Source organism: Balaenoptera musculus, chromosome 18 (genome assembly GCF_009873245.2).
Source record: "Balaenoptera musculus isolate JJ_BM4_2016_0621 chromosome 18, mBalMus1.pri.v3, whole genome shotgun sequence".
Classification (NCBI taxonomy): domain Eukaryota; kingdom Metazoa; phylum Chordata; class Mammalia; order Artiodactyla; family Balaenopteridae; genus Balaenoptera; species Balaenoptera musculus.
In genome coordinates, this window is record NC_045802.1 from 70,237,955 (window position 1) to 70,253,933 (window position 15,979).

General features: G+C 36.2%; 1 protein-coding gene across 3 annotated transcripts in view; it reads right to left on the bottom strand.

Annotated features, from left to right (window-relative positions):
- FGF14 (fibroblast growth factor 14) overlaps positions 1 to 15,979 on the bottom strand; it is a 621,870-nt gene that overhangs the window by 6,621 nt on the left and 599,270 nt on the right. For all 3 annotated transcript variants that reach the window (XM_036831495.1, XM_036831497.1, XM_036831496.1), the window contains one exon: positions 2,753 to 2,951. In XM_036831495.1, coding sequence (XP_036687390.1) covers positions 2,753 to 2,951 — 199 coding nt within the window. The remainder of the gene's footprint in view (positions 1 to 2,752; positions 2,952 to 15,979) is intronic.

Sequence of the window (15,979 nt, forward strand, 5' to 3'; positions counted from 1 at the left end):
ATGGGGGATGTGGCCACACACACACACACACACACACACACACACACCCCACAGGAATTATGTGAGAACGGCAAGCATTTAACCTAATTCTCTTTGTTCAGCGAGAAAAAGACTTTCCTTCCACTGCATACTGTCAACACGTGGAACTCATTCTCACTCATCTTTTCCATTCTAGGTATTTACACCCCTAGATCATTAAATTATTTTTCTCTCAAGTGCTTCAAAGGCAACATAATCACACTACTGTCAGCTTCAAAGCCATAAAAGCAATACAAACAACTCACTTTCCTTAAGCCAGGGTCTTCTGGAGATCATTGTTTAGATTTCCTCTCCCGAAAATCATGCAAAGAGACCCTTAAATAATTGAAGGCAAGTGTGGGGTGTTTTATATTTTTTATGCCTCATTTTCAGGTATAATCATGAAAATCTGTAATTGATGTCATATAAGGCAGAAGTACAGAATGGCAAGAGGGCAAGTGGGAATGACGTCTGAGGAAGCTCTGGGGAATTGATCTGGTGACATCATTCATCACAATAGTTCACGTGGCTTTTTTGAAAATGATTCCAGGGAATCCTGGGAAAGGAGATTTCAGGGTGACTGATGCTTGGGGAAAACTGAGTTAAAATCATCTGCCATCAGAAAGACAAGTGAATTAGAGCTGCCCAACCTGCTTTTTAGGGTTTTGAAAGCCTATATTTTACGAAGAGAACTTAAGCTTCGTTAGGATGAACCACTATATGCATTCTCCATGTTCAAGGTGGTAGGATTTCACCTTTTGCAAATGCATCGTGAGATCTTTCAGCGGCACACAGACTTGAAAGCACATGTGTATCAGACCTATAATAAAGGACTTAGCAAGTGAAAGGATTAAGAGATTAATCCATATCCTTGACACACTTTCCAGTCCCTCACTCCCACTAGTCAGGCGACAACAGCATCAGAGTGCTAATCTTGATCGTCTACGCAGTGAAGTTGTGTAAGGAATATGAATGCCCCAGAGCACCAATAATTCATCAAGAATCTAATTTGCCCTAATATTTCCAATGATATAATTTATATCCTGTATGAGTTTTGAAAGTTTGAAATTAATTTTCCTTATCAATTACACTATGTGATAACCTGTCTTTATAATACCCCCTTAATTGTCTTTAGAGTACTTCTGTCTGGTAGTTTTTTGAAAATTCTATTTCTCTCTTCTTCATGTATACATAAACACACAACAAACACATATACACACAACAGTTCAGTGTATTAATAAAATGCAGAGTGACATTATTACCCCATATCTTTAGGGTCTCAGATATTTCCTGCTGGATATACTAAATAGCTGGTTTCCAGATTTTGCCTGATTTTTGTAGAGTTGCTATGGACTTAGTTTTTAAATTTTTTCACTCGCATTTGAATATCTGATGGTCTCAAAGTTCACTTGAAGTGGTAAAGCCAAATCATGGATACGTTATTTTGGAAGAACAGAGAAACCCTCTGATTTCTTATTTTTATTCTCATTTTCCTTATGATCTGTCATAGAATGAGAATAATTCACTCATATTTCAGACTGGAATAATTTTTCCTTTCCTAGATAGGCCCTGGTGGCTAATTGTTTGCATTTCAATGACTCATTCTAGAGGCAAATTTAGTTAAGAGTGATAGTCAATATCACGGAAATTATAAAGATGGTATTAACCAACAAGACTGGTTTTCCAAACTTAGGCAAACTGAAAGCTGAATTATATGTCCACAGATAATTAATAATTAGCGTCCAATATTTCAAGTTATCTTATTCCTATAAAGACAATACGGATCATAAAACCAATGTGCGTTTCTCTTGATGGCTTTCCTGTAGGAATAAGAAACAAAAAGAAAAATCGAACCGTGTAAGCTGGCTTCAAACGTTTACTTAGTTACTGCAGGTCTGATTTTCTGCAAAAGGTAAACAAAAGCATTTGAATAGAAAACACTTTTGAAAAGCCTCAATATCAATTTCTTTTGGTAGTTCCCAAGCAAATGTTACATAGATAAAATGACACTTCCGGTAGAATCCTTAATGAGAAATGTGCAGATGTTTCTGATTAATTAAAATTTTGTAGCCTCCTCTCCAGAAATCTAATCAAAGTAAATCTGAAGGCTTCATTGTTTACAGCTGAGTGTAAAAGAAGGTCAAGCCACATTTGAATTTACTAAACAATTATGCAGTTTGGAAGGGAGATATCTAATATCAACAAGTTCTTTAAAGGCCAACTTATTAACTCTTTATATTTCCTGTAATTATACTAATTCACAAATATGTGGTTACTTTCAGCTAGATAATAGCAAAATGGGCAAATACTCAAACATTCCATAATACTCAAAACTTAGTTTTTCTAGTATACCTATTGTCATAGTCACAGCTTTATAATGTCATTACAGATTTTAAGTTTCTTAAATTAATTAATTAATTTAAATTATTTAGGGGCTAGAGAGGTTGGGGTAGTTAGGATCTGAGACATGAGAAATGAGTACGGACATATTTAAATTAATGGAATATATGTGTATGTATATATATACATAATATACACACATATACATATATACAGTAAAGTGTACAAATCTTAGATGCACAACTTATGTAGACACCTGTGGATCACCACTGAGATCAAGATAAAGAACATTTCCAGCGTTCCATGAGGGCTCCTTGTGGCCATGGTAGAGTCATCAGTGTGAAAGATAAATGTGTGATAAATCTGATAGGGATAAAACACACATAACACTCACCTTCCAATGGCTTGGGTAGAAAATGAGCTGCTGCCTTGGTTTTCTTTACTCTGTTTCCTTTCATAACTTGCCCTTCCTTGTTCAATCCCAAAAACCAGGCTCTCCCAGATTCCTGTTGTCTGTACAGCATCGATGAGTAGATTACATAATAGTTTTCAAAAACAGATTCTTTAAACTTGCATTCAGGGGTAAAAAGTTCCTGTTGAGAGAAAAGGAAGAAATGAAAGTTAGAGGAAGGAATGGGAGCTTGCTCATGCTTCCTCTTCCTTCTTCCATAAACTTGCCCACAATGGCCAACGAGTCAGCCCTTGGGCAGGGATGGCCAGATGTACCTCTTCCTGTAGGTATTAATTGTCCATATACATTTATCAACATACAATGAATAGAGAAGAAGTTGCTACTTTTGGGAATATATATATACACACACACACACATATACATATGTGTGTGTGTGTGTGTGTATATATATAGGCAAAAGTATGGATGTCCTTTAATTAGAAAATAGAATACAGGAGCAAACTCAAAATAATTTCAGTTGAACAGAATACAATTCAACCAGAGTATAAACAGAAACAACAGGCTAAAGTAGCATCCTGTATTCACAACAAACTAAACAAAATAAAATATACGTGTAAGGTATAGCTTATTTTCAATATTTCCATAGGAATAATTACATGATACCCTGTTGCCAGTTGTTCACTAGGTCACTGATATTACAGGGTGACACATTTTACCTACAAAGAGACAAGCTGACACCTCAAACTAAGCCCCTGACAATCAGCTGGCATACAAACTAGCCCCTGGAGCAGAGGCCAGGTGTCATGTTAGCTGGTCATAGTGACAGGAGCTGAAAATCACGACCTAATCCATGGTTCAGAGTCCCCCTGGAACTCTTGAAGAGAATCATCAACAGCTGCCCTGAATAAAATTTTTGGAGGGCTTCCCTGGTGGTGCAGTGGTTAAGAATCCGCCTGCCAATGCAGGGGACGCGGGTTCGAGCCCTGGTCTGGGAAGATCCCACATGCTGCAGAGCAACAAAGCCCGTGCGCCACAACTACTGAGCCTGCGCTCTAGAGCCTGTGAGCCACAACTACTGAAGCCCACGTGCCACAACTACTGAAGCCTGCGCACCTAGAGCCCATGGTCCGCAACAAGAGAAGCCACCGCAATGAGAAGCCCGAACACCACAACAAAGAGAAGACCCCACTCACTGCAACTAGAGAAAGCCCGCGCACAGCAACGAAGACCAAACGCAGCCAAAAAAAAAACATTTTGGAAAGAGTACAGTGAGTTAACATGACTCTCAAAGCCATGATCTACATTGATTGATGAATAACACAAACCTTGCTACTTTATGATTATCATTAATAACACAAATATTCATAGATGAGCTTTACATACTTCTAAAATTTAACCTACAAAGGCATTTCAGAGAGACCTCTGTGAAAAATAATTTAAAAATTCAGCCTTCCTAGCTACAGACCATGGAAGTCACTTAACTAGCTTTTGTGGCTATTTTAAATAGGCTCAACACTGTGCTCGTCCATATTTATGGAATACAGATGCAAAACAGAGCTTTATTGTCATTACTTTTTAAAAAATATCAGGTAGTTAAATTTTTTTTCACCTTAATAGATTTTTATGACTACAGAAAATAGTAACTTTTGTTTTTCTTTTAAAAAAGTTATTTTCTATACACATTCTGAAAAACATATCCTTTAGGGTCTAAAAATATAAAACCTTTAAGAGTTAAAGTTATGCTAGCCATAATAAGGAATGTGACATTATTGTCTGTAGAAACGTTCTTTCAGTATTTCCCATGAGAGTGTTAATTATCAAGTGGTGTCTCTTGCAGGATACGATTTATTCAGAGTGCCCCATAACTTTAATTCACTGAAAGTTAAATTGTTTTCCAAGGGGAACAGGTTTTGTTAATGGCAGGTGCTTTTTATGACAAAGATGATAGTTGCAGTGATTAATCTGATGAGATTAAAACAGCCAGAAGACAGGTTTAGCCCCCTCCCAAAGGAATTTATGCAGACCTTCATTTCTTCGAGATGATGCTACCTCAGGTTTGAATTAGATACCATCCAAATAAATATTCTGGTCTTCCGCAAAGTTTTATTTCTCCAAATATCCTCCTATTAGTTCTCTAATAAATGATAGTCTCGGTGAGTCAGTCTCCAGGCCCTACTTCAGGGGAAAGACTGATAAAAGGGTCTGTGTTCATACATTTGTGGTGAGGAAAATAAAATGGAATGCTCTAAGACTAATAAACATAAGATGTTGGTTGAATGTGCACCTTCTAGGACAAACACATTAGACTTTGGCATGTCCTTTGTCTTTTTATTGAGACAGGCCAATAACTTCATAGGGAGGTGATTCTGTCTTCCACAGTGAGAGCCACTGCCTTCAGGTGATTGTGATGGTAGAGACTGGCTGGAACTTTTTCACCCTTCTTTATTCTTGGTTAAATAATTAATGTGCATACACATACTTACATGCATACACACTACATTCAAAATTACTATTGTCTAATGCTTTTTGCTAGACTTCTCTAGACTTTTCGAGAATACAATCTGCTCATGAAATATTGGAGTTCAAAATAATCCCATCATTCTCATGAGAACTGGTAGGACTAATGAAAGTTGAGATTGGTTACTACTTATTTGCTGTCATAAGGGACAAATATACTTTCAATCTGCAAATGGGAGACAGGGTGACTATGAATGCCATCTGTGGAAACAGACCTCTTGGGGTCAACCCTGACGCTACTCCTTCCTGGCTGTGAGTCCTTGGGAAAATTACTTAATCCCTGGGTTTCAGTTTCCTCATCTCTAAAATGGGTACAAAAATCATAGGATAATACGGTGGTTGGGAGAATTGAGTGAATCAATACACGTTACATATTTACAAGAGGACCTGGCATATAGTAAGCACTCAATATTTATTCTGAAAAGGTTTCCCATTATTTATAGTCAAAAATAACCCTGTATCAGTTATTTCAATTCTATCAACAATTCTGCAAACCAAAATTTAGTTAAATGATTAGTCAGTGAGAACAATGTTGTATGAACAGTTGGGCTCAGCCTCAGATGTACCAAAATGAACAGGATTCTTCCTGGAAGAGTTTTATTAAAATTTTTGTGCTTAAAAATGCTAGTACAATGCAATATTTGCTGTGGTAAACTTACCTTCCTAGAGGGACTATAGGTGGGGTAAATGGTACTGTGAAGGACAAGATGTGGGCAATGCCATGGTACATTTGGAAAACTATCATCAGTCCATTACTGGGACTCTGTGAGGGCCGAAATGCAGAATCATGTGCTAGGTTAGAGAAATGTAATAAAGGGTCTTGTGCACTCTGATAAACAGGTTAGACTTCTTATTATAAGCAAGAGGTAGACATGCAGAGTTCTTGAATAAGCAAGGGAATGATGATATAGTCTGATTAGTGTTTTATATTCTGTTGTCATTGTGGAGGATGGTTTGAGAAGTTAGTAACACTCATTATATACTGAGGTGTTGAAGCCCAATCTCCTACAAAATGGACTTGAAAACTGTTTGTAGGACATGTGTAGTTGTGTATTCATGTTAGTAATTAGTATTAATTTAATAATCAAGGGTGCATAAAATAAGGAGAGAAATACCACCAGAATTATGACACATTATTAAATTGAGTTCTGAACTTCCTGGTAGCTGAGACAAAAAGAGAAAGGCTTTATGTAATACAAATTATTAAAGAGAGAAAATCTTTTCTTTTTCTTGGCACTAACTTCTACAAGGTATTTCCTTGCAAGGAAAAAGTGACTTTGACCAAATAAAGAAAACACACCACACATAACCCAAGCAAAAATGCTCTTGATAGTAACTGTACAATTAATAGAGTCATAGTTTTGTGTTTGAATCCTACAATATGCTTTAGAGGGATAGATGGAGTGAATAGTCCCATAGGTAGGATTGGAAAAAAATTGTAATTGATGAGCTCCCCAGAGATCATGTTTGTGGCTGGAACCACAAACTCAAATGCCTATACTGACCAGGCAGAGATGAGAGTGAAGCAGGCTGTCGTCATCAGAGCACCTAGCCTCTATGATCAGGCCCCCCAAGATGGCTGTTGTCCTGCTCTCAGGACATTCCCCACTGGACCAGGGCCTGCTTCACCTACACCCTACTCACCTGATTGACCTTCCTACATACTTGCCCCTGTCCCAGCTAGTGACTGTTCTAATCTTTAGATCAGAACATCTCCGCCCTGACAGCTTATCAAAGGGGCGGGGAGGGGCATGCCCCTCTTCTAGTTTCCCTGGTAACAGATGAGCCAACCGAATGTCAATTCCCCCTATAACTGGTAACCTCCTCCTCCCCCCCGGGGGGCAGAGACTGCTGCCCTTCCTGCCTGCCATCTGCCAAACACCGTGGGGTGTCGCTCCAGGATCTTGCTTCAGAGGTGTAAGATTCCCCCCGTCCAGTAAACCATTGATTTCTCTATCACTGACTCCGGGCTCTTTCCTAGGTCTAGAAGCTGAGCAAGTACAGAGCTTGCAGGCCTGCGGGCTGCAGCCCAACACAGACCATGTGAGGATCAATGCCCCTTACTCGGGCTCAGAGCTGAGGGGATGGACAGAATGGCAGAAAGGATGACGGTTCTCATGGGAAAATAAAAACCTTAGATCTGCAAAAGTTCTTCCTGGTTTTTCAAAGGAAGTAAAAAAATCCAGATTTCTGGATAAAAATCTCCTTTGTATGGTGGCGGCTATTTCTTTGTTCTTGTTTTTGTTGTTCAATGTAGCACGGGCCAAGGGTCTGGGATGGCCCTCTGAGCACCCAGTTTGAGACCTGCAATGTAGAGTGGCAAGAACAGTACTAAAGAAAGAAGGAACCCCAGGTGGCTTATCAACGCAGCCCTAACCTAACTGATGGTATTTATCTATTTGAGTCATACCATGACTGTGCCAGTGAAACATTCTAAAACTGGCAGTGATAATATGAGAAGACTTATTTAAATTTAAGCTCAAATATAAACTCTTTGAAACTGCCAAAATGAAATAGATAAGGAGTTTGATGTGTCTTTTTCTCTTCTTGCCCAGCCTATATTTAGAGCCAGCAACACCATCACAACAGAAATCAACAGCAGTTGAGTTCCAGCAGAAGCTTAAATATTAGTTTGTAACTTTGCCAAACGAAATCATCAAATAACAGAATAGAAAAACACAACAATTAAACAAAAATTTCCTATCTCCTTTTATGTTGTGGTTGTTTTGAAATGAAAGGACCATCTGTGGTGTACTTATTATCTTAACAGTAGCAGCAGAATTCCTCTTCTGAGGGAAATGTCTTTGTTTAAGAAAATACTGTGATGGGCCATTTGCATGCACCGAGCAGGGCTTCTCGGTTCAGGATGAGAGGAGGGGGTGGAGGGAATAGAGGACCCATGTTCCATAATTTGTAACCAGTAAATAAGCCATAAACCCAGATAATTCAGCATAATCATAGCCTAATAGCTAACAGTGACCTTGAGAATCTAAGCCAGTGGTCGGCAAACTACAATCCATGGCCAAATTCACGCTACAAAGTTCAGAGGAGAGTTGTTGAGATTGTATGTCCTGCAAAAACTGTGGTACTTACTGTATGGTCCTTTGCTAAAATATTTTGCCAACTTTGATCTAAGATTGTTAATCTAGTTTCAAATATTCCCAAATTAAGCTTGGATTGCACTTACGTTCATGTATACAAATGCATACAGTTTGAATCAGCATTTTCATAGAGTTTCATCCCTGGAAAAGCCTTTACAGTGTGTTATGAGCCTGGGCTTCCTGTAAAAGTAGTTAGCTATGTAGTAGTCCACAAATTCCATTTAGTTACTACATCTCTCTTGCTTTTATCTACAACTACATGAAAATTATGTTTGGTTAATATCTACAGGTTTGCCTAGTACCAGCACCACCACTGTTTCGAAGGGAAAAACATAAAAAGAAGCATTCCAGACAAATTTATAGCATTTATTAGAATACAAGGCAATTCCAAAATAGATTAAAAAGAGAGAATAGAGAAATGATATTAGACATATTGTGGGAAATAGCACATAATAAATGCACAGTAAATAATAGCTATTAATATTCTATTAATCTCTATGTTCTACAGTCATCAAAAACTCAGTCCCCTCCCATCAACAGCCTAATAATGGCCCTGACCCTGGACTTTTTATGAATATTTCTCCCCAGGCTTAAGTTGAGAGGAGGAGGGAGCCTCAGACTTCAAGTTCTCACTTGAAGAATAACAACAAATTCCAAAGGTTTCTTGCAAATATCAAATAAGATAATAGGGGTGGTTCAAATCATTACAAAAAATAATTTGTAAATTATAAATTGAATTGTAAACTATAGCTATATTATAATCTATAAATGGAATCCAAAAGTACAACTCAAATATTAATTGTTATCATGAACAGGGTAGTAGTTATTTACTCTTAACAGCTTTCAACTTAATTAGACACACCTTTAGATGGAAAGCTCAATGATCCATTTAACATGTCTGTATTCTCAGTTAGCTTTTTCTTCCCTTTCTACCTTTGGGAGATGTAGTCTACCAAGGTTTATCCTGAGGTCAGTAGAAATTTATACTAATCTCCTTCATCTTCTACAATTTTAAAATTAATTATATCCTGGGACTTCCCTGGTGGTCCAGTGACTAAGACTCCACGCTCCCAATGCAGGGGGCCCAGGTTCGATCCCTGGTTGGAGAACTGGATCCCACATACATGCCGCAACTAAGAGTTCCCATGCTACAGCTATGAGTTTGCATGCCACAACTAAGATCCTGCGTGCCACAAGTGGGACCCAGCACAGCCAAAGCAAGCAAACAGACAAATAAACAAACAAGTAAATAAATAAATAAATATTTTAAAAAATAAATAAATAAAATAAAATTAATTATATCCTTTAATGATACTGTTCTGACACTACCCAGTTTTTTAAAAAAGAAATACAGAACACTTTTAAGATTACATATAAAGGGAAGAATATTCTGACCTTTTAGAAGATTTTATAGTCATGAATTTTGAAACAAAAAATAATTTGTAGTTAACACTCAAAAGTAGAAAATTTAGTTGACTAATGCATTTTATTTATCTGAAATTCTACATAATCAAATATGTACAATATCAGGCTGTGACTAATGCCCACAGGGAGAAAAAAAGTATACTTTTTTACATGTTTAAGAGGCAGCTTTTATTTGATTATAGGACCCAGGGATTTTGAGTATATTCTCACCAACAAAATAGTCTCCACAAGTACTTGTATTTATAGGACCAGAAGCTGTTACTTAGTTTCTGGGGAAACAAAATAGTAAATGAAGGCTTTGTTTTGCCAGTAAAGACCTTATTTGACATTTAGAGATGTTTGATATATATATCTTTAGACATATTATTTCATTTACTAAATATTATATTTTAATTTATTATGTTATATTTAATATGTATTTTCTTTTTATGACATTATGCTTTTAAACAATTGTGGCAAGAACAACTTTTATTTGTTATAATGATTCATATTAAGTAATTTAATTATTTTATTTATTTAATGTAAATATATATTTTTTTATATATATTATGCATACATATATATAATCTTAAATATATCATTGCTACTTAAAGCGTGGTATTCAGGGATCAATAGCAACTTCCTCACCTGGGAACTTGTTAGAGATGCAGATTTCCAGACCCCATGGCTGACCTATAGAATCAAAATTTGCATTTTAACAAGACCCCAGGTGATTCGTATGCATATGAGAGCTTGGGAAGCATTGGTATATGTTCCTGTTACCATACAGAGCAAATTAATATCAATATATGATCACAAAATTTTAGTAAATATCAAATAAATTGGCATTATTCATAAGCTTTCCAACATCTTAAGATTAGTATAAAATTTATTAAAGCAAGGAAATGGAAGCAAAAATATAAAGTATTTGCAGTGTATCTTTAAATAAGAAGATTTAAGATCATAATTAAAACATGTGCCAACTAGTTCTATAATGTTAAATCTGTTTTCTCTAGAATATAGACATGTATAATTCCTAAAATAATGATGCTTGTAACATGAACAGATGGTATCAGTGCTATAAATATTAGCAAAAATATCACAAAATAAATATGCTTAAGAAAGTATTAATACAACAACATACCATTCTCACAATTTGTCAGTGCTTAACAGTGATGCCTCAAAATAATAATAATGATGAAGATGATGGTAATAATAATAATGTTAATAACTACAGCTAACAGTCAAACTGTGCATACGTCTATACCAAGCACTGTTCTACACATTTACCGAATCAACTAATTATTCCGCACTATAATCCTGTGAGATTGGTACCATTATTATCCCCATTTTAGAAACAAAGAAACTGAGCCCAGAGGGTTTAACTAACTTGCCCAAGTACATTTATTTTCATCAAGATGAATAATTTAACTATTCCTACTCACTTATCATTCAATTGAAGAGATGCACTTTTTTAGATATGTGATCAATTGCAAAAATGGCCTGAATTCTTCACCCTCCCTGGATCAAAGCTCTCATAGCATGTAATGTGACTTGTCTTCCCACTATGAGCTAAGGTGAAGAAGGCAGAGGTTTGACAAGCACTTGTACAGCGGGTTTGCCTTCTCAGCCTCATCCACTGCCCTGAGAGCACCCCTGGGCTAGCCTGCCGGAGAAGAGACACATGTGGAACATAGCCAAGCTGCCCAACCTGAACTAGTCTATTTCCAGACAGGTGATCAAGTCCTACCAAGATCTACAGAGCCACCTAGCCAATCTCCATATGACTCTAGGTGCACAAGCATTAATACACTTAACTGTTATAGGCCGCTTCAGCACTCATTGTTTGCTACATGGTATCATTAAGGAATTGATAACCGGTACAGATAATTAATTCAACTGAATTATTATTCAGTTAAAACTCAGAAAATATGTACCTTATACAGCTGCTCTTTATCTACATCTAACTACATGTGAAAACAAACACAGATGGAAAACAGTAATGAATGACATACGCTGTCATCTTGGCAAAAGTGTCACATGTCTTAGGATATAATTGTTAAGGGGGAAAAAGTATATTATTAAAAGAGTTTAAAAAAACAAGAAACAAGAATACCTAGGAGTACTCAAAATGAATCTCTTCTCCCCTTTACCCAAGCTGTACGTTCCTTTTCCCCCCATTGATCAATTAAAGAAACACTGAACAAAACAGAAACAGTTGGCTACCCTCTGCTGCCAACCATCCCTCTAACTCACTGCAGCCTTACATTCCCTTACGTTCGTGATTAAAAACTGAGCTCTTAGATCAAATGGTTCTGGTGTTTTGTCGTACATCAGCTCCTCAATAGAAGACTTCTCCAACATGTGTAGGGTCAATTGTATATAACTTTGCCTAAAAGAGAAACATAAAACTGATAGTGCTTTATGTGAAAGGAATCAGACTGGATGTATGTGATGAAACCCAGCAGAAGTGCTGCCATGACTTTTCAATAATTTTCTGAACAATCAGAGTGAATAATGTCATGATAATAGCAGATGCATACTGTAATATGCAAAGAGTTTCTTAGTCTGAGAAATACTCACAGGCTTCATCAGAGATTAGTAATGTCTCGAAGTCAGAGTGTTGGCATTACTTCATCCTTTATTTTAAGGATTTTTCAGATTCAGTTAGTGACGTGTAGTTTTGTTACAGCACACATATTACATAAAGCCAAATTTATATATATATATATATATATATACTAACCATGATAATATCAGTAAGCATTTGAACATCTTAGAAATGAGGTTACCTCATTCAAAAGGTAAATAATAAAATCTATTGCACAGCCCACATCATAGTAATACCTAAAGCATGATCCACGAACTGGCACCTATCTACAAATTATTTATTTCTGGTCTGCAATGAAACAAGTACAAAACTGAGCAAAAACACTTATAAACTTCTATAGCAATTTAACAAAATATTTTTACTAACTGTTGAATATAAAAATAAAAACTCTGGACTTTTATTTTGTACTTAAAATATTTTCTAGTAACTTAATTTGATTATATTTTCTGAAAGTATATCTCTGCAAAAGATTGGAAAATTTTTAAAAATACTATCCTTCACCGCAAATAGTCTAGGGAACACCGCTCTATTATATACAGGGTTGGATGTGACTATAAATCTAATTAAAGGAGAACTAAAGTGAGAATTAGTAGCAATTATTATTTTTTTATTAATGTAAGCCAGTCACAATGCTAAATGCTTTACACGAATTACCTCATTTTATTCCTTTTAACAAAGTATGATGCTAAAGTTAAGTATCTTGGTGAGAATTTATACAGCTAGTAAGTGGTAGAGCAGGAATGGATCCTCGGCTGTCTGAGTTTTTGACCTCGGCTCGACCTCACTGGTTATACCTGGTCAACCTAGTATACATAGCTCTAAAAGGGAATCAAAGACAGGAAATGTGCCTTGACAGCAGGCAGGGCAACCGCAAGGGAAGTAAAATAGTTCCAGAACAAAATTTCTCCAATGAATGACCCTCAAGGAAGGAGTAGAAAAGATTATTAAATCCCCTGGATAAATTACTTAAAATTATCAGCCATCTTAGTGTTTATTTTATTTCCTATTTCATTCCATTTCCCTAATGTCTCTTGAGTGTTGAGTTTGGATTAGGACTTGACTTGGTGTGATCTTCTACCTGGTCTAGGTCCCTCAAACATTTCATATACCAGAAATAGAAGAAAGAAATAAAGGGAGATAGCATTTAAGAAATGAGTGCATAATTAAGGGATTCTAAAGCTTTGGGGGAAAAAAACCAAAAAAACCTGTGTTCTTAGCATCAGGGTACTAACGGTGGTGGTGATGGTGGGAGTGGGGAATGGTGATGCAACAAAGATTTCCTGAGTGGAACAAATGCTGCAGAAAATATTCAGCTCTTTTATATTTAACTAGACCAAGATATTATCACATACAGTAGCAAACATTTTCAATTCATTGCACTAGAACTTTTTGTTAGCCAAAACAAGAGCAGAATTTGCTGTGCAAAAAAATTAAGTTTGTTAGTTTTTGTAGTTTGATCAATTCAATATTTTACCGTGTCCTACCCAAACTGAGTCTGGTTGCTTTATCTTCCTTTATCAACGTTTTCTTTCATCTCCTTGTAAGTTTTGGCCCGTGTTATCTTGAGAAACTGAATATAAAAATGCCAAATATTTAACTGTGACTTTCACTTTGCCAAATTCTATGAGTGAACATGGGCTTGTTTTCATCAGTTTTTTTCTTCCACCTAACTCTCTGAACTATGTTTTAAAACTATTCTTACAGCTCTGCATGCTTCTCTCCTTAGGCCTATTTCTACACGCATCTACAAGCTTTTTCTACTTTCTTTTCTTTAAGCTCCACTTTAAGTTAGACCTTTCCATAAAACTTTTTTTGTGTGTGTTTGCATTGTGGATTTTTCCTAATAAAAACGTACCCAGTCAAAACCACTTATTTGTATAAACAAAAACAAAACCAAACAGATAATCAAAACTATCCATTTATCCAACCTATAAAATGCAAGCTTCCATAGAAAAATGAAGGAAGTACAAGTAGGTTCTACAATATTCCTAAAATTCATTGAATAATATTAATTTGTATTGAGCTTTATGAGTTTCAAAGGCCATTCACATATATTTTGTTTGATTTAATAATGCTGTTAAAAATGCTTCAAGAAGAAGAATAGCATTATCCCATGTCATAGATGATGATTTTACATCTCTGAGTGAATAGGTCCACATAAGGAATGGATTAAGATGCTTTTATTTCTATCCATGTGATATTTTATGTACATATTACTGCTAATGAGCAAATAATTATTAATAATAACAATGTTGAAAATAGGAACCAAATGTAAGAGGTTTAATTTTCCCCCCCAGAATATCAAATAAATCATCTTACTGGAATAAAAGAGGTCAGTATCTGATAAAGAATCACTAACACTAACAAAGAGAAAAAAAAGAAAAAGAATCATCATCAACACTGAAGGTGTGGAATACAGAGGAAGCCCACGTGGTGCTGAAATGACAACCTGAGGATTGCTTTCCTTTGATTTTGCTTTATTAGCTAGAAACACATTGGCCATGACTTCCCAGATTCTGGTTGCAAGTTGTTCGATAATTCCAAAGGTTAACACAAAAGGACAAACATGGAACACTGAAGAGAAAGGTCAGGAAAGTAAGAAAAGAGGAAACAGTAACACTTCCTGGGAAGAAGAGTGTCTGGGGAGAGGAAAATGTCAACCTATTGGCTAAATGACTCTACCCAGGTGAAGCTGTCACCATGAAGCTCAATTCTGCCATGGATTTAATTGTCTAATTACCACTGAATTATTTTCATGTTATATTATGAAATTTTACAGGCATTAATGAATTAAATGGCTTTACTTTCAGGCTGTTAGTTGAGAATGTGACACTATGAAATGGAAAGAATTATATTAATTATAAATAATACTAATACTAAACAAATACTAAACATTCTGTCCCAGATATTACATAATAAATTTGAATACTGTGAACACTTGGAAACATGTTTCCATTATTCTATACTTAATAATATCTAAGATTCATGCATCTATTTATCCATTGTTTATCGGTTAAATAAATGCATGAATTTTAGACATTATATACTTGCCAGTGACTGTTCTTGATCTGGAGATATACACAATGAGCAAAAATGATATAGTTGGTACTCTTGGGGCATAAAGTCTAGGGGAGGAGACAATTATTTACACTACTGATCATATCACTACAAAATAGGACAAGTTCCTACAAGAAAAGGAATGATTTCCATGAGAACACATAACAAACATGTCTGACCTAGCCTGAGTTGGTATGGGAAAATATTCAAATCGGAGCTGAGATCTAAAACATCAGCATGAGTTCACTAGGCTTAGAGTGGGGCGAAGAATATTCCTGGAGAGGGCAACATCATGTGCAAAGGCCCTGGGGCAGAAGCAGAGACAGACCATTTGAAGGACAAAAAGAAAACCAAAACTGGAATGCAGAGTGTGAAGGAGACAGCAGTAGGAGTTGAGATCTGTGTGCTAACCATGTGCCAAACTAGATAGTCACGTTAAGAGTTTAGGTCTTTCCGTAGAAACACTGGGAGAACATTAAAAGTTTTTATGCAGAGCATGTCACAATCAGGTAGGCATTT